Below are 25,928 nucleotides of genomic sequence, written 5' to 3' on the forward strand. Positions count from 1 at the left end.
GGAAAACCAGGAAACTTAATTTTGAAAGATAAACAATGGAATCAAGTGACGGCAAGTAGCCACGTGGTTATTCGGCGGCCGGGATAACAAGGGTGACTAATCGATTCATAAACATTTACCGGTGGCTCATTAAAAGGCGAGCCGGGCCCGGGAGTAACTGGCTGAGGCCGGTGCCCTAACGAGGCGGAAAGGCAACTTAAAAGCTCCGGAGCGGCACAATGCACAATGCACCGCGTCGATTATAAATAGCGTTTCATTAGAATTGTCACAACGAGAACAAAGGCCACCTTGGGTAACTGTTAAATGCTCCTCAACTTCGGAGGGGTGCGAGCGCAACGAGGTTCCACACCCCTGTGCGGCTACCCTGTACAATGCCCTGCTGCCAATTCATGATAAAATGTTAGACTAAGTGTAAAGTTGCCTGCAAGGACGACGTCAATATTTATAATTGGACTGTATTTTTCAATTTGGCACTATAAATTCTGGCTCTTCTAGAAAAATTCCTATGGGCATTGGGAAACTAATGGCACATACGTTGTTTTTAAACCGGGCTAGAATTTATAGTTCCAAAATTCTGCCTCGGATCTCGGATTTCTTCTGGATTTAATTTCTGCTGTTTCAAATGCACCATCTGGCAGCAACGTCATACTTCCACCCTCGACGACGACGACTGACTCAATCTCGGCGACTCACACATTCACGGATGCTGCGAATGTGTGCGTTGATTTTTCAATGAAAGGAGTAGTAGTTTGCTGGTCCATGTAAATACACACACGCCAGCTGCATGCTCTGATCACTCATTTTTACCCCCGTTCGCGTTTTGCCTAGATACACCCCGATAATGAATGAAGACAATGCCCGACCTCCCCTCCTTCAGCCGTTAGACTTTCCGTGCTTTTTCAGTGGCTTTTTAAGCTCTTCAGCTAAAAGCTACAATCCGAGACGAAAAATTGTATTACACAGTAGTTAAATAACAGGTTTGGAAAAAAACCGAAATTAGTTAATTTTGCATGCATTTTTTCAAAACTTGAGATTGATATCGTGAGTAAGAAATACGCATATTGAACGACCTTTGCTTATCACGATCAAGACCGCTTCAGGTTCACCTGAACTTGCGCACACACATTTTGACTCTTCTCAAACCCAGTATAATTTTTTTTTCAACTTCTACTCGTTCCTTTAAAAATTCAACTGACCTATCTAAAAACACAGTAATTAAACCTACTAGCTTCATTGCAAAAATGTATGTTTATTTTACAACCGCGAGATTACGCACGGACGATTTTCAAATGATGTTTAAAAAGGCTTCTGGAGATCCGAGATCATCACTCAAAGTCCAAAACAATGCGCAACGCATCCAGCTATATTTTGCTTTACCGACTCGACACAGTTCAAAAGATCGTACTGAGGAAGATCCGATTCATAGAGAAAATAACCCGATTCTTTGCAATTTATTGTAAACTGTGCTGCGTGGGTATAGGTAGTCTAGTACTTAGGAAAATAAACACATTGGATCTAGAGTCCGGACTCTTAAAAACATCGACAAGAAAAAATACTCTTGATTCAATCGGATTTAAGCTTAAATAAAGAACCAAGCCTCTTAATTTGAGCGGATTTCCTTTTGATTTAAGCAAAAATCTGATTGAATCAAGCGTATTTTTTCTTGTCGATGTTTTTAAGAGTCTGGACTCTAGATCCAATGTGTTTTTTTTTTTTTTTTTTCCAGTGTAGGTAATGTAGAATCATTGTGGGTATAGAGTAAGTAAACAAAAGGCAATGACAGAAAGTAACAACTTATTAGACTGCTACAGCTATGAATAAACCGAGTGAACGTGACCGAAATGCTACAAGCAACTATTACCGCTCTCCAGACGCTCACATTGCCTATCGAGATATGGAAGGCAAACTGATTGAAAAGAATGAGAATGAGAGACAATGCGAGTGAGATATGCCTATAATGCTACGAATGATGCAAGGCTCGCTGATTTGGAATTTGGGTTCTTGAGAACTCACAATTAAAAATCTAGTAGTATGTAAGGGGTCCTGTAGGCCTCAAAAGCGACTCTGGAGCCCCTAAGACCTTAACATTATAGTATTTAAATATTTAAAGGGGGACAATGAAAGAATGAGAGGGCCCCTGAGATCAAAACTGTAATAATCAAAATTGTCAATGGGCCCCCGAGGCTCCAGAAAATTGTAGAGTACCTGTATAGCGAGAGTATGGACAGATCGCTTCATGGAGGGCTTAGGGCCCAAAAGTGCAGCCACCCTTCTAACCAACTTCTAACGCACAAAATTTCACTGCCAGTCTGCAGGTTCCAATTCTAACCAAGATGGCCAAGAATGTACATAAATGAGCGTTCTTCCGCAAAATTGAGTAAATTTATGCAAAAACTGAGTCAAACACGTGCTTAATAAACGACGGTTCGTAACAATAGTATTAGTAAATCGTTCTGAATAATTGAAATTCATAGGTTGGCTGCAATTCTGGGCCCTAACTTTATCCGCAGAAGCATCGGTGAAGGCCTGATGGATTTTCGGAGTTTCACATATGTCCATACTCTCGCTATACAGGTACTCTAGAAAATTGGGTGGGGGGGGGGGGGGAGCCCTTCAGTCTCAAAATGAGGCAAATTCCGCGGTATACACGGGGTGCCAAGCCCCTGAGGACAAAGCTAAAAATTTAAACAGTGCAGTGGCGGTGCAAGTAATGGAAGGAGGATGCGGTCGTTTCACGAAGTTTTTCTTTAACTTTTTTTTACTTTTTCCTGAACAATTATTGATGATGTTGGTGTTAAGTGCTGGAATAAATGTGTGTGCTAAGTGTGTCTCTTTTCGACTGTAGAACATGGAAAATAAAACTTCTCTCTTTTGTAAGAGGCAATCGAAGGACAGTGACGAGATTTCTTCCCCTTAGATCCCCGATAGTAATTGGAGAAAAATGTGATACTTTAACATGGAAGCACCAAAAAATTAAGTTCTATACATACCTATAATGTTCGGAAATTTTCCAGGGGAGGACCTCCGGACCCCCCTCTCCTTCACTGGAATAAAAAATACACATTGGATCTAGAGTCCAGACTCTTCAAAACATTGACAAGAAAAAGTACTCTTGTTCAATCAGATTTGTGCTTAAATCAAAAGGAAATCCGTTCAAATTAAGAGGCTTGGTTCTTGATCTAAGCAAAAATCCGATTGAATCAAGAGTATTTTTTCTTGTCGATGTTTTTAAGAGTCTGGACTCTAGATCCAATGTGTTTTTTTCCAGTGTTCTAAAAATCTCCTAAACCTCCTTGGAGGGGCCCTAAAATTATGATCGCCTGCTGAATTTTTCGGTGCCGGTGCTTTTAAATCTGTACTCGTTAAAATAATTGGTCGAATCACCTGATTCCGTTGCTTGGACACATATCTGGCACGGTGTCCATGGAATATTCATTCCGTCTCTAATCTGCCGATGCTGTTGCGAAGAGCCAATGTAGCTATTATGTGGCAGACGATCAGCTTTCAAACTGATAACCCGGATGCGTAGCTTCCATTGTGCGTTTTAAGGGGCATCTTAAAAAGTCACCGGAGCGAAACACGTTAGATATAACGATATCCTTTGTGCGGTTGCGCCCTTTGGGCCGGTGCGCCGAGCCGCGCCGGCCGGTCTATCGAAAGGTCCCGACCTTAGAAACCCGGCACCCGGGAGGGCGGACTGTTTTCGAGTGCGATTCTTACCAGTTTTTGTTGGTTTAGATTGCCTTTTTTACGCAAGCGCTCCTTCAACGTTACCAATCTCTAGATGAACCACGTTGCCGATTTGCACGAATGAAATTAAAATCAACAAAAACACGTTGAAGAACGTTTACTATTCGTAATATCGTCACCTTCCGGCCAAAGTATCACAAGCGCCATGTGACGGTTAGAAATTTCCGCCGTCATTTTTTTTTTTTTTTTTTTTTTTTTTTTTCACAGAGAAATTGTTAGTTGAATCTGTTTGAAAATTTCGCTGAATTTTATCGGCAACAAATAGAAAATTCAGTGAAATTTTTGGACAGCTTTGTTAAACAGTTTCTGTGGAAAAAATAAAATGACGACGGAAATTTTTAAACGTCGCTTGGCGCTTTTATTTTAAAAAATTTTACGAAGCAACCCGAGACAATGGTAATAGGAGCAAATCAAGGGGGAAAATGGGAAACAAGACTATGATACAACAATGGAAACCCAATGTGTTTCGACTCAAAACTGAGTCATTTTCAGTTGGGTAATAAGGTAAGAATTAAAAATTATCAATGAAAAAACCTGAGAACTACATGTTGATGGCCGAAATCGAGGAAAAACAACCAACTCGGCCACCAACATGTTAATCTCAGGTTTTTTCATCGATACTTATTAATTTTTAATTTATTTTCCGACTGAAAATGACCCAATTTTGAGTCGAAACGTCTCGGATTTTTTAGTGTTGTATTTCAGCCTTGTTTCCCGTTTTCCCCCTTGTTTTCTCCTGTTACTGCAAAAATAACATTAAAACGCGATTAAAAAGGTAAATATGACCTGGAATCCACCGTATGCCTTTTAATAGTGACGATTTTTTTTTCTCTGTGTGTTGGGCAGAAGTTGTTTTCTTTCTCAAGAAAATCGGGCAACGTCAGGCACATCGGAACAAGTGACCTCAGTGAAGGAAGTATCATCTTCACTGGCTTTTGCTGAACAATGTCCTTCACCTTCACCACCGAATTATTAAATTGTGGAGCAGCGCGCGCATTGTTGGGAGAAATATAATATTAATATTTGAGTACCTATTATCCAACCACTTTGCTTTTCAAACGCTGCCGCTAAATTAGATACAATCGAGCCCAATGTTGATCCTGCTCTCTAACAATTAAGAGGGGCTCGAGTTTTTATTCCCAAAGAGTGTAGTAAGAGTAAAGACCTAGACAAGTTTGTGCACTTCCGAATGAGCTACATCAACCGGTAGATTCTAAGACGATGCACGAATATTATTTTACTTTTTGTCGCAGCGGTGATTAAATTTTCTCAATTCATGAATGAATTATTTCGACGCTGAAACTACCAGACCACGTATTTCGGGTTTCGGGGACTATAGAACATAAATCTGACGGTATGTTTATTTGATCTTTGAAATATCAGGAACAACTTAATCAGGATAATCCAACAGGTCGCATAATTTGACGGGAGTTTTCGGTTGTTACCTTACTGGCACATGAAAAGCGAAATTCTTTCAATTCTGTGGGTAAAATCTTTGAGAGTGACACATGAAATAGCTCACGTATGATGTTTGTCATTTTGGAAGCACTATAAAATGAAATCTTTTTCATGATATATAATCTGCCCGATGAAAAATTTGTCGGGAACATTCGCAACCTGAAAAGTTTGGCAGCTCTAGCCCTGGTGGCTGGGGCCGAGAATATCGGCTCCAAATGCCAAGCTTTTTGGGGGTGCGGATATTGCTTGAAAAAAAAAGCGAAAAAAATGGTCGTGAATGAGGTCAAATAACTTTTTACGAAATGTTAGCACATATTTCGCTATTTTAATCAGTATGAAATCCATACCATTACATGCCTTTTAATCATTAAGAATGTAGGTAATCAGTGATAACATAGTTCCCTTGTAATACCAGAAGTGTATGTTCTCCTGATTCTAGCCATAACAGTAATCATAGACGATAGGACGCAGAGACCATAAAAAAAAAGAAAAAGATCACGACGGTGCATGTTGCATAGACGACAGCAGTTTTGACCTAAAATTGGATATTGTCCTCTGCATACATGCATCCTCCGGTTTCCATTTAGAGGGGTCGCGAAAGATAATGCATACCCGAATGGTAAGAACTGCAATGTAGGGTTCCACGAGACGGGGAAAGCATGAAAGCACACAGATTAGCAGTAAAAAGAGAGGCTAATTGATCTGACAAATTGAAATCGAATATGGTGGCCAAGCACAAGGGCGCGTGGAGCGGAGAAAACTGTAACCTGAACCGGACAAAAGAAAAGAGGATTCAGATTTGGACGGGGCCGAGCAGAGAGGGTGATCGGGGGGAGGGGGTTCATTGACGTTGACGGGCACTGACACTGCAAATACTAGTGGGCTAACTAAATTCGAGCCATGATGCCAGTCTGATGGGTTTTCCTGCAAATGGGAAGATTAGGACGATGAGAAAGCATATTCCAGCGGTCCTATTTAAAGAGAAAATTTTATTGCATAAATTAAATGACTGAGAGGACAACTTTTGGTGACTCTCACTTAGGTAAATATGCCGAAGTTCATCGTGAACTAACATTTTCTCCTGATGTATAGCTGACATGGGTAAAACTTCTTGAATTTTGGTATTCGTAATTCACTCATTGATTAGATGGACGCCATATTTTGTGTCAGAACGCCATGCAATATATCGAATCGATTGGTTACATTTTTTCAGCTACTCCTCATTTTTCTCGAATTTTAACATCGTAATTCTGTTGTAAGGAGACTAAAGAGTTCACGTACCAATTTTGACAAACAAATTCAACGCAATAAAGGCGTGGTTTTTTCCGAAAAAAAATATCGCATTCGAGAGCAATTTCGATATCAGTATCGAATGCGATATTTTTCCTCTAAAAAACCCCTGCCTTTATTACGTTGACTTTCCTTGTAAAATTTGGCACATGAATTCTTTAGTCTCGCGCCAAGAGATGTGCAATCTCAAAATTCGGAAAGAATGAAAAGTAGCTGAAATTATGGAATGAATTGGTGCGATATATCGCACGTCTCTCTGACACAAAAAATGGCAACCGTCGACTCACCTTAAGCTATATTTTAGCAGGTAAATATCTCTAGCCGAGGTCACATTTTTCAAATTCAAGGGGCGGTTGTCTGAAATTGCAGAGTGCTCGAGTGTTGCACTCTTTTGGAGACCAAGAGCACCAAGGGGTGACCCGATCCCCTAGGATCACAAAATTTCTGCTTCTCAGTCTAGGAGAATAGTGCGGATCCTCAACGGTGACAACACCGCAAAATGAGTTGTAAATAGGCTACCAAAGCTCCAATGCAAAAGCCCGTCGTCCCTTAAACAGAAGGCATGGAACCACTAATCTGCCTCTGACAAACCGGCGTGTCTACTGCAACCCGCACAACAAGCTAGGGCTGAGCCGCACAATAGTTCAACGATAAATATATTTTTAACTGCAATCAAATTTGAAATCCATTGTAAACATTGTTTAAATCCTAAAAAACTTTCTCAATAGTGAAAAAGAGGAATTCTGACGGATTGTTACAATATTTGATCAAAAATGTTCAACTTCTAAATGAAACAAAACGATCTTGTCAAACATAATGAGTTTTTTTTTTTTTTTTTTTTTTTTTTTTTTCCAAAATTGTATTCCTCTCTGCATATGACACACGACTTTGCTTGGCGCTCTTGTCTGGTGGTCACTGAAAATTGTGCGCTTTATTAAATGTTTGATCCGACCACATTTTAATTTGAAATATATCGTATGCAAGAGTTGTAATTATTATTATACTCATACCACTATTACCAGAGAGCGTTATTACTTATCTCTTGCAGCTATTTGTAGATGCATTGTTAAAAAACTCGAAGTTAAATTCAGTGTGTAGCTCACTCCAGAGTCAATTTAGCGCCTTAAGAACCCGAGTCGTACAAATGCGGAGTGAAATTTCTTCCACCAGAGAGTGCGACACTCCGCAAAAAGAGAAGATTCCGCCCCGTCGTAGCAGTGTACAGCACTCCGTAAAAAGAAGATATTACACTCCGCATTCATTCAGCCCGAATTTTTTTTGGAACATAACGACACAAGTACACGCCGATTTTCACTCTAAGTTTTTAAATTATTTGCAGCATGATCAGACATATTTTGTACTTAATACCGGTGAAGTTTTGAAATACCACTATTTGTAAGAGACCTTGATCCTGCGCTTCTCTTCGTTTTAACCACTGAGCGCTGTTATGAGCGCGGGGGTGCGGGGGCCCTCCGGTGATAAAATGGCCTATGAATATAACCAGCGAAATACTGGAGCCGCGGGCTTATTCCGGATTAAGATCCGCCCCTTCTTTGGGAGGGTGAATCCACGGTTGCCGTGCTAATAAAAAAAGCATATTCGTTTTTTGAGCTGCAATGTTCAGAGTTAGCAGTTGGAATCTTGATCAAAAGCGAAGGATCATGACCATCAAAATTCCAATTTTACAGATATCTGACTGGATTAACCGTAGCTGGATCTGCAAACCGATGTCTTGTCATTGTAAGACTGAAATTGGAGCATAAGTCATATTTGCTCCTAATTGCCACAAAAATGTTCCGTAATTTTGAGCCAAACGGATCAAGGTGGACGAAATGAAAATATGGGTCCAAAAGTTTAGAGTAGAAGTACATAGAATAGTGGGTTAATGAAATATCAACAAAGTAGTCAAATTGACATTGAAAAATATCTTCCATAATTTTTCTCTGACACACATGACGGACAACTCAAATGGCTCGTAACTATACCTCGCATTCGATACTAATGCAAGTATCTCATAATGTTGAGTATTATTTAAAAATGCCCAGAATGAAAGTCGAAGAAAACTAAAATTAATTTTAGATTTGTTAAATGTATTTCCCCCGTTTTTTGCAAAAGCTCTCAGACCTTTTAGATTTTGTATACATTAGTAGATATTAGTAAACCAACAATTTCAGGGTGTCTAGTATTTTTTAATTTTGAAAAATCCTGATATTTTCCTGATTTTTCCTGATATTTTCCTGATTTATTTCCGGAAACAAAGACGGCGCGACTACTACTGGCATGGTAGGCAAAAAGCAGTAAGACTTCTCCGCTAAGGAGATTCGCGTAAGAAAAATTCCTCATAAAATGTCCGATTTTTCCGATTTTCCTGATTTTTTCCTGATTGGTCAAAATTCCTGATATTTCCCGGTTTGTCCTGATGCTAGACACCCTGAATTTATGTAAAAGATACATTTCTTCTTACATTCTCAACGTTCCTGCCTGATATATCGTTCTCCTCTCATATACCACTTCTCTCCTACATGTTTAATTTCACCCTATCGATTCGACAACATGGCGAATGGTTCACCGGTGACCGTGTTCGATCTGCACGCAGGATCCGGAGACCCCAAGCTGACTTTGATTGTTTATTGACTTATTTGCCCATAAATAGTAAGCGAGCAAATATTTTACTCGATTGATTTCGGGCCGGCTCGGTGCAATTTGCCGTGTACCACCCCGATTGCAATTAATCCCATTGTTTGGACAACCATCCCCCTCCCCTGACGACCCTTTCACGACGCCACTGCTCCAGGCTGATTAGCCGATGACAACGCCAAGCAAGGGCTACTTCCTTCATGAGCGGGGATGGAGACCCACACTGGTCTTATAGATGTAATGCATCCTATCAGCTGAGGACGAATTCTCGATTCGCATACACGATTGGAGCTAAGTACAATGATGCTGAATTCAAGCGTCAAATATTTAAAGTGAAATCCATTGGCAAAAGACGCAGGCCAAAGATAGCATTGATAATGGTACAGTTTCTAAATCTTTTGCATGATTCATGTGGATAATTAGTGACTTTGCCCCCGTTTCACGACCATAGAGCAATGCAATTTAATAAAAACTATTTAATATTATTTCAAGGCAGTTTTGGTAAATACTAACGACGATCAGAACACTCAACAGTAGGGAAAAACAGATGAGCTGTTTTTTTTTTTGTTTTTTCTTTGCCTTATCGCAAGTTGAAAGACTTTGTCCGATGGAGTTGTCATAAGAAGGATGAAGGTCAGCCAGAGTGGAAAAAAAATTGCGTTCAGCATACAGTCATGGAACAAGGTATTTAACACGCCAACCTTAGATAACACGTGAGTAAACGTCTGTACTGCGCCTTCATTTCATAGGTATATGCTACCGTATATCCTTCGTGTTTTTATGAAAATCTGACTTGCACACGTAATTATATCTCGCGTTTCAATTATCCGTCGCCAATTTAAGTCTATATTATCGCGAACTACAAAATTTGTTCAAGTTTACATGCTCTTGAAACGTTCTTCTCCGCTTGTGCTGATGTATATCAAAGGTTGAAGAGAGCTGCAGCCGCTACGTTGTTTTCTGTGACCCGTGAGATCATTTCTTTCAAGTCTGCCGAAACACCGGATACCCGATACGTTTTGGCACGAGTTTCGGTATTAAATACGTCCCACGTGTGTGTCCACTTAAAATAACATATGAAGAGCAAAATGTGCCTTTTAATGCAACACACGATGGAAGGTGCGCTCGATTAGAGATATATCATGCGAAAAATGATAATCGCAATAAAATTGATACTCTAGTTTAGGGATACTTGATAGCTTTGGAATAATAAAGACAGTTTTTATAACCGAGGGGTGTTTCCGAGTTTTGATAGAGAACAAGCTCCATTGTGGACCGTGATGAGAACAATATACGTTAAAAATGATTTTGACCAGAGCGTTTTAATGCTCTGAGTTTATAGCTCGAGATCTCTAGACTGGACCCTATGTGACAGGCGAATATGAACTTTCAATTTATTTTTATTAATTCTCTGACATAAAAATTATATCGATATCTTATGAAAAATGAACCGATTAAGACTTGTATCGTCAGTTTTTGAAGAAGAAAGTCTCCGAATAATGTGTTTTTCATGGAAGCGGAAGGCACTACGTGTATTCGGATTCTCATACCTACATTAATTCTTCGGTTTGAGGTACGTTAATGTCATAATTTTTTTATGAAACAGCTAAAAAACCTCTTGCCGATAAATTCATCTACGATAATTTCAATATTGCGCATTTTATAATCGCGAATATCATATTGATTTGGAGACTTTTCTTTTGAAAAACTGCTGATAAGAGTTTTCATCAGTTTTTTTCTCAAAATATAAATTAAATAAAGGAACTTGCCAAGGAGGCTCGGAACTTTAAATAAAATTCGCTTCGTTCTTACCCTCCCTTCACAAACCGTCAAAAAATCTAATAGAATATGATAGAAAAAAGAGAGATATCAAATACGACGAGATCTCACGCTTAGAATGAGCGAATTCCCAAAAATCGATCGACCGGTCCACCCCTTTGATAAAAAAGTGAATATAATTTTTTTCCTCTTCACGCCCTCATTACCACTCCCATTGGAAGGAATGAGGGAAGAATGCTAATAAGCGGATAATCGTGGCGGGTTTGGAGGACTCAATTAATCAGAGCCGCAGTCACTTCCGGTGCGAGGAATCGGATATCCGGTGGCGATTACAGTGCTAACTCGCGCCACGTGTCCGGTCCTTCGGTCGCGTGTCCCCGCGACGCCGCCGTCGCAACACGTGTCCGCACCCCAGGCGTCCGCAAACTGTCACTGATGCGACACGATGCGCCGCGGTTTTTTGTCAAAACATAACCATGTTGTCTTGCCGGAAGAGATGGAAAGAGAAATTTCGAAGGTCCGATGGACCTGAACCAACTGGGCGATTGATATACGAGAATCTAGGTAACTACTTGGTACTGGTGCTACAAAAATACGTAACACGAACTCAATATTAGCAATCATGGTTCGCTCCTATTTACGTGCAATTTAATTCGATGATTTAGTAAAAACTTCACGGATAATTAATAAATGATGATACTTATTATAGTCAGTCAGTCAGTCAGTTAGGTCAATAGTTAGTCAGTCGTTAAATGGAAAGCTAAGCAACAAAGCAGTGGTGTGGTTCAGGGCCGGATCAAGGGGGTGGCCACATGGACCACGGCCCATGGCGGCAAATCTATAGGGGGCGGCAAATTTTGCGATTTTTTTAAATGTAGGTATTAAAAAAATCGAATTTAGAAAAAAATTACAAACGAGAGAAGGTGACAAAATCTCTCATTTCCTGAGAGTATAGTAATTTCTAATTTTGTCGTCTTTCAGTGATACAAGAGAAAGCACATTTAATTCGTCGAGTTAAGAGAGAAACCAGACACGTAATTTGGCCTGGAAAAATGGACTTACAATTAGAGAGGAATGATGACGAGAACTTGAGATGAAAAGGAGGAACCCTCGGCGCGGCGATCGGCATGTCACACATACTAGCGCCTACAAGACTGCACAAATACTTCACGCATTGCATCAAACACAATCCGGTCATTGCGGTCAGCGTGAAACGCATAGCGCCTACAAGACTGCGTGAATACTTCACGCATTACGTCAAACACGCGCGGCGCGCAGTTAAAATCAAGTTAAAATCATTAATCAACATTTATGTTTGTTCTTTCATAATTTTTTCGTTCATTTCTCATGAAAGGAAGGCCTTGTCCACACAGAAATAAGTTTACGAAACTTAACTTTCGCGCAAAGTTCCGTGAACTTTTGCTAGTATTGTTGACAGGGCTTTCCCGCAAAATGTGTTCAACACGAGAAAACGCGTCTTATGCACCCCTCCTCCGCTGGCACGTTCATTTGATGGTTTTTATTGATGTTTGAAAACGAATGAGAGGGGTGCGGCAAAATACAGGCGGCAAGTAGGCAAATCCGGCCCTGGTGTGTTGCCTACATTCACAAAAAATTATCGTAATTACGTTCGTACACTTTATGTTTTCTTTTAATGACGCCGTTTATTTTATTGGTATATTTATTTTTTTCCCTTGGGAATATCTTAGAGTGCTTACCAAAAATTGGACTACAACAATGTACACTTTCCACTCTGATACTTTACTTATAAATGACCTGATCTTCCCTCGGTGCTGAGCGCAAGTAGCCACCAGCTGCTCGTGCATCATTCTGGTCAGCGATAACCCGGTCACCGCCTCCCGCCCCCTGCCCAAAAATTACTCACTCGACAGATAATTAATCCCACTTCAAACGAACGTCGTTTCATACTTATGCCTGCATTAATGCAGTCCCATCTCTTCAACTTTTTCGGCTAGCAAGGGTCCATTTTTTAGAACCAAGCTCCGATTAAAAAGTACATCCTGACAGATATGGTGAATACATTTCACCTTACATGGCTGTTTCTTTTTTATATGGTTTTTTTATCAAGTAATCGAGATACCTCGCAGAAAAAGGAAAAGCTGTGATTTGGGAAAAAATAATGAATAAATCAATATAATATAAGTTACTTTGATGGCGTCTGAATCGATACTTAATAACGCAAGGAGACAAAGTAAAGAATTGTAACATTTCGTCGCTTGGCTGACAAAAGGGCGTAACTACATATTTAGATGATCTTGGAGAGGTATTTAGCTGTATGGAGGACAGGGTTCATTGCAGAGTGTACTTACGCCCTTTTGTCAGGTAGGCAACGATTTATTGGCGAGTTCAACGAATCCGCGAGATCATTTTTAACGTCGAGACGTTAAAAACTCCGGACGATGGACGTCGGCTGGGAGGGAGGGGGGAGATAGACGTGTGTCCCCATACAGTTGACTTTTTTTCGCCCAATTGGTAGTTTTCTCATTTGCGTCCGTAGTTTTACATCCCCTGAGACATTAGACTTCAAACCCCAAAAATTTTATTCACACAACTTTGGGGGATTAAACCATCGATGAAACATTAAATCGGTTACTTCTCCGATGATCGCGTGTCGGAGCTGATTGCATGTTGTGTACTCGCATCAAATATACAACAACTTTGGATGAATGGATATGCCCGGGCCAGGATGCGGTGTTGTTTCTAGCGCACTCGTATGCTTATAGTGAGCCGCACAAATTACTTGTTGTATTGTTCGTATCGAAAAAACTAAGGATTCTGATGTCACAAGAATTTTCCCGGAGTTTTTGACCACCGTAAACCCTGAAAAATTATCAAGAAAAATCCCTAAAATTCTGAATTTCAAAACGGTCACTTTTGGGCGAGAATGAATCCGATACACCCGCTGAGTCACAGTACATGTCAAACCCGGTCTCTTCATCTCTCACAATGTATTTCTCCATAAAGAATGGGCTGTCGCTTTTCAAATGCAACCATCGAGGCAACCGATGATTTATTGACAAAAATTGATTTCAAAAATGGATTCCTTGAACGTAAATATCAAATGCTCATGTTGGAAATCGAGGAGCACCTGCCCTAACGGTTCGTTTTTTGTATATTTCTGCATGCCCTTCTTTTTCCCAGAAAAGGGAACACAAATTTCAGGAAAAGAGCGAGCAATTAAGCTTCGCGCGTCATGCAGTCATGCATTTGGCTCAATTGAAGGCCGAGAAGCTTTTAGGTTCATATAAACTGAGATATGTTAATTGTTTTCCCTTCCAAAATGAGTTATAACATTTACGCAGACAGTTTTGCGTGATAGTTTGAAATATTTGTTTAATTTTTATTTCTAACACCAAAGCGCTAGGGAGAGCTGTTTTTGCACGTTAACTACTTTAACAGATTATTCTTGCCCATCTCCTATATTCTTTTCTATTCTCTTTTCATTTTCTTCTCTCTCTTTTCTACATCTTCCTCCTTCCTTCTTCTTCTTGCTTGCTTCTTCCTTACCCTCTTTTTTCATCTTCTTTTTTTCATATCTCATTCTTTTTTCTCTTTTTTCATTTTCTTCTCAATCTTCTCCTTATTTTCTACTTCTCATTTCTCCTAATTCCTTCTTCTTTCTAAAGTCTTTTTTGCCTTATGTTTTGCCTTTTCTTTCTTGTTTTATTTTAATTTCTTCCATTCTTCTTTTCCCCTTTTTTCTCCTTTCTATGTTTCTTCTCTTTACTTTTTTCTTTTTGTTCCTCCTCCTTCTACTCTCTTCTTCCTTTTCCCTGTTCTCTTTCTTTCTTCTTCTTCTTCTTCTTTTCTTGTTTTTCATCTTTATCATCTCGGTTGGGAAATGAAAAAACAAGAAAAAGTTTAGTTGAAAACAGCGTAAAAGGAGCACTTGCTTTACTGAGCGTTTTCTAATAAATACTTGAATCCAAATTCGAGCACCTTTCCATCTGTCATAGCTGCGCACCATTAAAAAATTTAAGTAAGTTAAAGCGGCAATAAGGGGAGTTATTGTGTGTTCAGCTAATTCGCCGACAGCGACCGTTTGACCATTATCGGGGGGATGATACCACTATTCGACCACTTAGAAGATTGTGTTGCATACACTAAAAATTGAAGGCAAAATGATATGACGTTTAAGCAGCCTCTTCTTGTTCGGTAAAAACTCTTCATTCAGTGTGTTCTGATTGAGCGTCTCATTTCACAAAATTCGACCACAAGAACACTCTTCCTGCCTGCACTGAAATTGAAGGGAAACCGACATGACGTTGAGGTGAACTTTTTCAGTTCTAAAAACCTATATTGTTTGAGTTCCGAGTTAGCGTTCATTTTCACAATGTTACTAAGTTTCAACATATTTCTCATTTCAAATTTTTCTTCTCTACTTTCACGATCTCTGGATTGCACCTTAAATTTCTATTAGAAAAAAATTCCTATCAAAAAAATCAATTAAATTTCATACATCTTCACTGAAAACTTTTTACACAAAACGTAAAAACGTACGTATAATCTGTGTATACAATGCTACCGAGTAAAATTGGTTTCCATGAGCTCCAACATGAAGTGACAGTTCACTTGTTCACTCACAAAAAACGCCTTCATATACAGGAGGCATTTTAGGAGCGTGAAGAACTAGAGGTTAAGCTATTTGCCTACCCTCTGTTTTGTAGGAGTTTTCAAGCCGTGAACGGTTACGCGCGAGGCGCGAGTGAGAGTCAGCAGTCGAGTCGACACTTGAGCCCGTTTCTCGGACTCTTAACTCTTGATCGAGGCAGTTTGGTTTGGAAGTTCATTCGCGTTACGGAACATTTTAAAATAATTTCAATCATGGAGTCGATACGTGCTAAATAATTCTACTAGCCAACTCTGCGAGATATTGTCATTGCCTTTTTTTCAACTTTATGACCCTAGGTAAACCAAAAAAATAAAGTCATTCGAGTTAAAGGAAAATAAGAACTAACCAAAAAGGAAAGGAAAAAAGTCGTCCGGTCATAGTTTTGCATAACATACTGTAAAATATGTCAAATAAAAAAACGAATTTCTTGTTCCGACTTACGCTTCGCGATGCACTCGATCAGTATGCAAGAATTCAGTTCCATGGGCGTGATTTTGAAAGATATTATGATGATGATTAATGCAAGCGTGTTTCATTCTTTCGTAGAATTTGGCAAATCTTTCTTCGATCATCGCAGGTCTTCCCTTTCTTTATCACAAAATTAATATCGCCCAGACAATTAATTACTCGATAACTTCCCCCACAGATTCATCAATCGAAATCCGTTAACGATCATTTCGACCTCATCCATTTTCACGAGCCCGACAGAGCGGGCAGTCGCGACAGTGATTCTAAATTTTTGTTCTTTTTTTGTCATGTTTCCATTGGTTTTCATTTGGCTTAATTTGAGTGGATTGTTCTCACTGCCGGAGTCACAATATGGTAAGCGAGCTGGATTCTTAAAAGCAAATGTATAAAGCTCGAGATTAAAGGGACGAGAGGGTACAAATGGACGTATATTTCTACCGAACGGAACTATGTGCATTATGACGTGAGCCTTGTTATGCATACATTCCTATGGGTCTTGGGGCTCGTGTCTTGATGCACATAGTTCCGTTTGACAGAAATACGTCCAAATAAGGCACAGACCCTGATCTCACATATCGATTTACCAAGTCATAAGTTTTTTAACAGACCTTAGCGGTGAGTTTTCCGGGAGCAATAGCTGATTAACCAATGCCTCGTCAGGTTCAAATCTCGTTTTTGGGAGTGGAGCCAAGAGCAATTGGGCATACATGGTATCAAAATAAACGGATGTTTTATCTCCTCTTTCGTGTGTTTGTCCAGTGGACGAAAAGTCGCACAATTCATAATTGATTTATTTGGGCGACTCCTTGAAAGAGCGTTTCACAAACATTCAGACAGAAAAAATACGAAAATAGATCTAGTCAACTAGTTCGGACAGGTGCATTTTTTGGCTAAAAAATCATGGTTTTGAATTAAAGCTACTATTTTCCTTTTTTAATTTTGCTGTGTTCAGGACAAAACATGTTTGTATTACAGAAATGATTTGCCCCCTTGAGTGGACTACATTTTACATGTACGGACTTTGGCTCATCCATAAAAGCACCTATCTGCATAGGGATAAGAAATGCTCATTGTTGTTTCTAAAATATGCCAGAAATAGTAGTTTCTCACAGCAAGATGTAGTCATATTAGCACAAAGATGAAATAAACCAAATGCAACTGTTATTTTGGATTAATGTTAAGATTACCATTTAGAAAACATAATCCACTTTTCCGACCTAACTCAATCGCCCTTTTAAAAGAATTGCCATTTTGGTACCTATAGTAAGGTACCTGATCAAATAACATTAACTCTGGCTTATTATTGATCAACAGATTAATTTTGACGAGCGCCAAAGTTAAAATCTTTTAATCGGTCCAAAATTTTTGTAACGTATTAAGACACCTCAACAGTCCGTTATCGATGACAATTAGAACTGGTTTTACTCTAATTTTTCAAAACAAATGAGAACTGCTGACACTTCCGATTACTTGCAAATAGAGATTCATTCTTTCAATAGGCATATCCTAATCGTGTGTATTGCATAGTTTTAGTTCTCATCCTACCTTATTTTTTAAGTAAAAAAACAAAAATTACGATTAAGCTTCCTTTTTTCAGCAAAAAGGAAAAATCAATGCTCATGCTATGATAACACCATAGTATGTAGCTACGTAATAAAATATTGGTAAGAAAATCATAATTATACTAGGGGGCCCTGCCCCCTGACCGCTACGCGGCCCAACCCCCGAGAGGGTGCCTCGCGCCCTCAGGCCCGCTTTGCGGGCCCTATACGCATATCCATAGGCAAAAATGTTCTTCCATTTTAATACACCATTTTGTGTTCGAGCTGCATCGATTTCAAAATTTTTGACGTAACACTCAGATTTTTAAATGATGAGGAATAGCTGGATGTACACAATTTTACAGTCCACTTACTGGAGAAATTTCCATTGATTTTGTTATTTTTAAATACTTAATTTAAAAAAAAAAAAAAAAAAAAACAAAAAAAAAAAAAAAATCGGATTTCGATCGTTAAGAGTTAATAATATTTGGTCCGTCCCAACGCGACGCATGAGCGCCTGCCGTCTCACTTTGTATCTGCTGTTTATCTGCTGTAAATATTAATAGAAATTCAGCAATCAAGTAAATTGACCAATGCCACAAATCGAAGCCGGAAGAATGAGGAAAAATTGAGTGAAAACCTTATACCTTGGACCTTGAACCTTGAACCCTGAGCGATGCACCGTTCTTCAACTCTTCGCATGAGGAGCCCTTCACGAGCTTTTCCATTGTTTTATTGTTTATTCGAGTCACTCAGGTAGAATCCCAAACCTTGACGTTTCTAGCGGAAACGACATATCTCTCACGCTATTAACATTGGACTTAAGTGACATGAGCTTTAAAAGCTCTACAACATTAAAAGTTCGGGGTTTCATAATTTTTTGCACATCTACATCTACTACAGATGACATACATGTAAAGATCATCCTTATCGGTCCGGCAGTTTGTCAGAAATAGTGCTTCCAAGATTTTGCTTGTAGCTGTATAATATAGATGACGTCATTTCACTTATATTTATATCTAAAGATGCAATGACACTTACTTGTACATATGCAGGATTCCGTATTGAGGGCTCGAATTATGGAATTTAACACACAACATTCTACACCAACTCGACCTTGTGCTTGATTGGATGCCTCTAAAAAGTTTTGAATTTCAAATAATCTGTGTGTATTTATGTCACAACTTCTTTTTAATGACTGCAGGAACTTATCAGTATCGTGAGGAGTCAACGCCTCCTAAAAATCACATAAATATACAGGAGAGAGGTCTTTTTAACATCGCCGGTTCGGCAGCTAATAGCATCGCTAACTCGTGAGTTTTTTCTTTTAAAATTGTTTGATAGTAATTAGTCAATTAAGTATTTCCATAAAAGGAAAGTAACGCATGACACCTATACAAAATTGACAGGGCCGGACTGACCATAGGGGTGGGGAGGCGATCGCCCCCTAACAATTTGCCGCAGAGGCCCTGGAGGGGCCCCCGCGGCGATTTTTTCGATTCGTCGTTTTTTTGTTCCCGGTAATGTTGTAATTTTCCAATCCTTTACAGTTACTACCATGCCTCAAAATCCTTGAAAATTTGTCTCTAAGAGACATAAAAGGTCGCCTAAAGTTAAAATACAGAATATACAGGGAAATCTAGTGGGCTCCTGGGGCCCCAGAAATGATGAGGGGGCCCGGGCCTCCGAAGAATCCTGAGAATGGGTTATTTTGAAGTTCAAACACTCTTGAATTTGACTCCAAAAATGCTGAAAATTGCGCTTAAAAAAATGTGAAATTTTTAAAATTTTCCGAGGGAGGGGCCCCCGAACGACGCAGGAGGGGCCCTCAAATCTAGGTCGCCTCCTAACTTTTTCACTGCCAGTCCGCCCCTGAAAATTGATGAGGTTGGAAACTTGTCGAATAAGACTTAGGTACATACACTTGGCTGTAGTGCTACTTAAATTTCACTATTTTTAACTTCTAGCTTACCCTTACTAAACTTAAAATACATCCTTTAAAACATATAGTTTCTCTCCAAAAATTCAAATTGATATTAAACAGTTCGCTTTAAATACAAGGACTATTCTAGTCTTCGTAAAGTTAAGTTGCATACTTTAAAAAAAATATATGTCCATGGCTAGAAAAATTAAAATCAAATCAATTTAAAAAATCATCTCCAGCATACTTTCCCTATCTGCTTCCTTTAGACTTGTATCTCTATAATTTGAATCTGTGGTTTGGAAGTTACAATCTACCTCCTGTGCCCACCTCGCGTTATGGCCCCTGACCCTTTATCGGTAAAATTATAGTAGAAATGAGGGGCTTGGAGGACAAGGCGCACAAGTGCATTTTTTAAAAGAAAAAAATTGAGATATTAATGATTTCACGTAAAACTAGTATCAATTCGTATTCTGTGAAAAATGCGCTCCCAAATTCCAATTTTTAAGTATCAAAAAGTCAATTTGAACTTTCTCTCCGCCTTTAATATCCATATAATTTCAAAATTTCAAACACCTTTTTCTCGAAATAGCAAAAACTGCATTTATGCGACTTGTCCTCAAAGCCTTTCAAATAAATTTTTCGAGTTTTTGCCATAAATACTTCTTTGTCGCGGCCTAACGTTGATGACCAGCTTTTGCAACTAGATGTAACGAAAATTTGCCGCGAAATCCCGCTAAGAATACTATACTGAGTTTTTACTACCTGCCTCCGACGAGACTAGCTTCTATCGTTTACTCGCTTTCTAACGCTTTTCGCAGGATTTAGACTCCAACCCATATAATAAAAGTCGTGTCAGCGGGGCTGCTAGATTAAAAAAAATTTAGACTTGCTTTGATGACTCGAGCTGCTATAACCAGTTTCTGATTTCATCAGTAATCAAGGGCGCTCCAAGTGATAAGACTGAGATTATGAGGCACGCAAGAATTTTTCAGACATCACCTCCAGCGGTGATGGTAGTTTCGAATTGTAGGCATCAATCAGCTTAAAGCTTTTCGCACTTCTCATATTTTTATCACTATCAGTAAGTAAATCCATCTGACCGAATCGGAAGGGTAAATGTTACGATGGTGGGCTCAGCCCATTGGATCCGTTGGATGTAAGAGGCATACTACCCACTGAGGAATTTTCAAAGAGATAAAATTTTACAAAAATCACGATGAGCACATGAAATATCTCAAAATCACTCCTCAACTCGCACGTTGCGTAGTCGTTATGATCCATTTTTTAAATTAACCACATCTGCTGGCACTTTCTTCGTAACCTTTGACAAGCACGTTTGCCCGAAGACAAATGTAAGAAAACCGAACCTGCATAAATAAATAAATAATCTGGGAGACTGCCACAAATCCCTCATGTAAATTATCTAAATCGTTTTAAATCATTTGCTTTCGCGTTTTTTCCAAATTAAGGAGAAAATAAATGCTTAAATACGATTGAAATCATATCAAAGAGACTGCAGGATGTGAGGCTGTTTTTTTACACGGGTATGTGGTTGCTAAAAATCTCTTCAGGGAGAAACTTAATTGCCGGCAGCTTAGAGAAAAGTGTCCGTAGCTGCAGTAAATTTGAAAATGCGCGATAATAACCGCGTAAATTCCGCGTCAAGGAATCGATTTTAGACATTTCTGGTAGGGTGAATGTGATTTTTATAAGAATTTAAAAATAAAAGTCTCCTCAGTTGGTTGCATCTCATATGCGCATCAGACCCGTTGCTGCTACTCGCATTTGTAACTTGAAATCACACTGTGATCGTGGCGTGCTTTGTGGAGCCAAGTATCTCAACCCTTCAATTTAAAAATAAAAACTATAAAAATCTGAGAGAGGGGTAACAACAGACTGAGGATTTACGTGTCTGTCTCTCGCGGAGGAGAGTTTATGAATTCGGCGAGGACTTTGAACGAAAATAAGGATTTTCTTTTTTTATATTTAATGATTTTTTTACACACACTTTTATTTACTCTACCTAAGCATATGCAAGAACTCGTTTTTGTTGCATGCACTTACTGTTTTTCCTGTCATTATCATAATATTTACACTGATGCATTTTACAATTTTGACCCTGTACATGCTTTCTGGAATACAAATGATTAATGTTTCTCAGTGGCAAAATAATATCAGGATGAACATTGAAAACCAACAAAAGACTTTTCATGAATTCCTTCAGGAAATCTCTATTTTAAAAGTCGAATTTTTCAAATTTGGACAGTACCATACTTAATCTTTTAACTTCTAGATATATCAAAAATCTTGAGAAATAATTTGAAAAAGAAATTGATTCTCTGAAATAACTTATTGAAATATGCGAAAATAATACAAAATAATTTAGTTTATTCGCTAAAACTTACCCCGTCATTTTTTTCAGAGCTAATTTTGGCATTCCTGGCCTCGCAAGCATCGGATTCAGCAGTTCTGCTGCCAATGCCTTATCCCAAAATGTCAACGGTGGTTACAGCGGAGGTAGCCTGGCAGCTTCTGCAGCAAATGCGTATGGCTTTGGTACCAACGTAGATGTCCTGGGTAACAATTTTGGGTTCGGCCAGTCAGGAGCTTTCAGCAACGGTTTCAATTTTGGCAATCGTCCGGTCCGGAGCGTCACTTCATCACGCGCGGTTGCCACCGCATCGGCAAGTTCCGATGGTAGTCATCCAAAAAGACGAGTAGAGGCAAAAGCGACGGTAGATGGGCAAAATGTTGCAGCCTCCAATGCAAAAGCTACAGTAGATGCGCAAAATGTTGCAGGTTCGAATACTAAGGCTGTTGCGACTGCAGAAACAAATACTGATGGGCATGGTAGCGTGAAAGCCGATTCATCAGTGGTATCAGACCCAGAGGGACAGGAATCGACTCCAAATGCCGACTGTGACGAAACTGAACTAGATAGTGCAAAATTGACGGCAAAAGCCGAGGCAGTAATAGATGGAGGCAACGAAGATGCATTAGATGAATCTAATGACAAAGGAAATCCAGCAATCCTGTCGCATAAAAATAAAAAAGTGGGCTCAGAAATCAAACCAGAAGCACAGAATATTTCAGGGAAAGAACCAATTGTGCGAGAACACGAGGGATCTGATTCAAGAGTCAGTGCAGAATCCAGTCAAAAAGATATCAAAGCTGCCAGTGAGTTGAATGCTGAATCAAATTCAACTGCAAATTCAAGGGCAGGACCAGTAGGGAATCCGCTCGATGGTAAGATTAGCAATTCTGGTGCAATAGGAGGATCAATCGTTGGCGGATACGGAAATGTGAACAGTGGGGAGAATTCAGCCGCAAAACCAGTTGTAGAATCAGAGGCTTTTAATGGATCAGGCTCAGATATAACCAAACAAGGTATGGCAAGAGTAAAGTCTGGCACAAATTCAGTGGCACAATTAGTGCCAATAACTGCTAGAGATATTTCAGGTAGAGAGAGAGCAGTTACTGAAAATGCAGCACAATCAGCACAAGACGTCAACACGGGTAATAGTGGATTTAACAAAAGAGTCAACGCAGCCGCCGACTCTGGTTCTAGTGCAATTGCGGGCAATGCCAATGGATTAGACGTTTCTGCCGGTGGAACATTCAAAACGAGAGGAGAAAATCATGGAGAGGCATTCATTGAATCCGGAATTGGTAGCAGTGCCGGTTCAAGAGAAGAAGGGTTTGGTGAGAGTGTGAGTGAAGCCAATGCTCCTGCGGGTGCCATTTCGAGACCGAATAAAGTTGGAGACGGCAGCTCCACCAGTGGATCCAGTGCCGAGGCGGATGCACCGGCAAGTGATTCTGGAGGTCTCCACGCTCCTGCCTCTGCATTTGCATCCAGTGGAAATGCAGTTGCAAACGCAGAATCTAATGGAGGTGCAGCTGCCAGCGCAGCATCCGGTGGAGGTCCAGGAACATATGGTGGAGCAAATACAAATCCAGGCAGTCTCCCTGGAGCAAATGTTGGTGGGCCAACCGCGATTGCAAGCGCAGGTGGAAGACCTAGCACAGGACCCGGAGGACAAGGAAGCTCTGCAATAGCTTCTTCAGGTACGCAATCTGGTGGTATCTTCGGATCAAACTCTGGTGGACCGAACGGAGTAGGACTGATCGGATCAACAACTGTTCCAAGTACAAATTATGGGCCTGATGAGGTAGGGGGAGTGGAGTCAGCCACTACGGAAAGTACAGTTACTGGAACAAGTGAAAGCAAACCCACCGCAGGAATTGGAGAGCAAGGGAGCACTGCGAGTGTCTCTACAGGTTCAAATGCAAGTGGTCTCTCTGAAACGAATGTTGGGAGCACGAACGGAGTGGGGCAAGTAGGGTTAACCACTACTGCAAGTACAAATACTGAGACGGGAACAAGCAGACCTGACGCAGAACTGGGAGGGCAAGAGAGTGCTTCCAGTGGTTCTTCAGGGACACAAGGAAGCGTGAATGGCTCATCAAGCTCTGTGGGAAGTTCGTCATCTGGCTCTGAAGCGAACAGACCCAGCGTTGGATCCACGTTACCCGGGGGCACAATTGGCACTGTATTAGGTGGGCAAGGAGGTATCATCGGCGGGCTCACCTCTAGTGGTGGCTCACTATCTGGAACAGGTGCTGGTGGGCAAGGAGGTACTGGATCTTCCACCGGATCAAACATTGGAACTTTATCAGGAGGAGCATCAGGCGGTCTTGTTGCCCCTCTTGTCTCAGGAATCGGCGCTCTCACAGGGACGCTAGGTGGAGGATCTGTCGGTCTTGGACATCCTTCGAATCCCGAATCCAATTTCGGACATCCGTTCGCCCCACCTGGACCTGGAGGGGTTGGACATCCCTACGGAGGAGCACCTAGTTTTGGACACCCTCACAGAAGACCAATCGGAATGGGAGGTTTTGGCTTACAGAGCGGTGGCCTCAATCGTCCGCACGGATTAGGAGGCGTCCTTGGCAGTCACGGTGGCTTTGGACTTGCGCCTGGAGTTGGAGGCCCCATTGGTAATTTAGGTGGGGGTTTTCTTGGAGCCATGATCGGAGGTAGTCCCGAAGCTGTGGCAGACGTGAATGCTGATACAAACGGAGCTTTTTCACAAAGTAGCTCTGGGGCAAGATCTGCGGTTGGACCTAGTTCGGGTATACGTCCTGTTGCGCTCAGTGGTGAGAAGACCCATTCTAGTTTTTCTGCAAGAAATGGAAAGCAAGGAAATAATTTCGGTAACCAGGGCTGGTTTCCACTTGCTTCGGGAGCTGGAGGCTCTATAAACACCCTAGCAGGTGGGCTTCTTGGAGCCTTGGCTGGTGCTGGTGCCGGCGCTGGCGCTGGAGCCATAGCGGGAGGAAATTCCGGAGCTATAATTGGAGCTAATTCCGGAGGGACTTTCAGTAAAAACTCGGCGCTCAGGACAGAATTAGGTCATCCTCCCCAATATCTCAGAATGAGAAAAGCCCTTTCCAGCACCTCCGCCAACACCTTCGGAGCTCAAGGTCAATTCGAGGCCACTCCACTAGGAAGCGCTAGTTTCAATGTAAACGGAGCCACTTCTAGCAGTAAAAGCATCAATGGAGGGTCCTCTGAATCCTCAGCGAGCACATTCAACAGCCAATTTGGATCGGGCGTCAACGGCGGTGGCTTCTCCGTGAATGGCGCGTCAGCAAATGGTAATTCTTTAGGTTATGGAAACTCCGGCACTTCCGCATCGGCCTTTAATGCCGGTGGCACGTTCGGTGCTCCAGGTGGGGGCTCTAATTTTCAAGCAAATGGGGCAACAGCTAGTGCTAGTGGTCAGGGAACCAGCTCGTCAGCGAATACCGTCAATGGGCAGTTTGGGAGTCCGGCATATGGTTCAAATTTCGGAGTGAATAGTGCGTCGGCTAACAGCAATTCCTACGGCGCGGGTTCCTCGTGGAATCAGCCATCTTATCAGCAGCCGAGCCCTGGGTATAATAATAATTATGGGAACTCGTGGGGGCATCATCCGCATCATAACTCGGGATACAACGGGTATGGCGGAGGCAACGGTGGGGGGTATGGAGGTGGCTATGGTGGATTCGGTGGGGGAGGTGGGGGTTTCGGTAACGGAGGTTACGGGAATTACGGAGGTGGTGGGGGTGGATACGGGGGTGGTTACGGCGGAGGATATGGTCGATAGAAACTTATGTACTCTTCATCTCTGTTCAAAGAAATCCCCTGCTTTAATTTTTCGCAACAAAATAGATACCGCGTAAAGTATTTGGGGGATTCTGTGCGCAAAGGATGACCGATATATTACAATAAAACGAATATTATGTCCAAAAATCTCGCAGCACTGAAAAAAACACACTGGATCTAGAGTCCAGACTCTTAAAAACTTCAACAAGAAAAAATAATCTTGATTCAATCAGATTTAAGCTTAAATCAAGAACCCAGCCTCTTAATTTGAGCGAATTTCCTTTTGATTTAAGCTTA

The 25,928-nt window shown here is 40.7% G+C and overlaps 1 protein-coding gene across 1 annotated transcript; it reads left to right on the plus strand.

The window, feature by feature from the left end:
* The first annotated feature begins 16,125 nt into the window (after window positions 1-16,125).
* Window positions 16,126-25,632, plus strand: LOC109032896 (uncharacterized). The gene is made up of 3 exons (XM_019045229.2): window positions 16,126-16,369; window positions 18,761-18,869; window positions 21,903-25,632. Exons 1-3 carry the CDS (start codon window positions 16,303-16,305, stop codon window positions 25,630-25,632), a joined length of 3,906 nt encoding a protein of 1,301 aa, XP_018900774.2. The 5' UTR covers window positions 16,126-16,302.
* Window positions 25,633-25,928: the final 296 nt, after the last annotated feature.

Source organism: Bemisia tabaci, chromosome 3, assembly GCF_918797505.1.
Source record: "Bemisia tabaci chromosome 3, PGI_BMITA_v3".
Lineage (NCBI taxonomy): Eukaryota > Metazoa > Arthropoda > Insecta > Hemiptera > Aleyrodidae > Bemisia > Bemisia tabaci.

Coding starts and splice junctions, on each gene's coding strand:
- LOC109032896 (XM_019045229.2), top strand. CDS start 16,303: ATGTTTCCATTGGTTTTCATTTGGCTTAATTTGAGTGGATTGTTCTCA. Junction 16,370..18,760: donor ACTGCCGGAGTCACAATATG/GTAAGCGAGCTG, acceptor TAATGACTGCAG/GAACTTATCAGTATCGTGAG. Junction 18,870..21,902: donor GCTAATAGCATCGCTAACTC/GTGAGTTTTTTC, acceptor CATTTTTTTCAG/AGCTAATTTTGGCATTCCTG.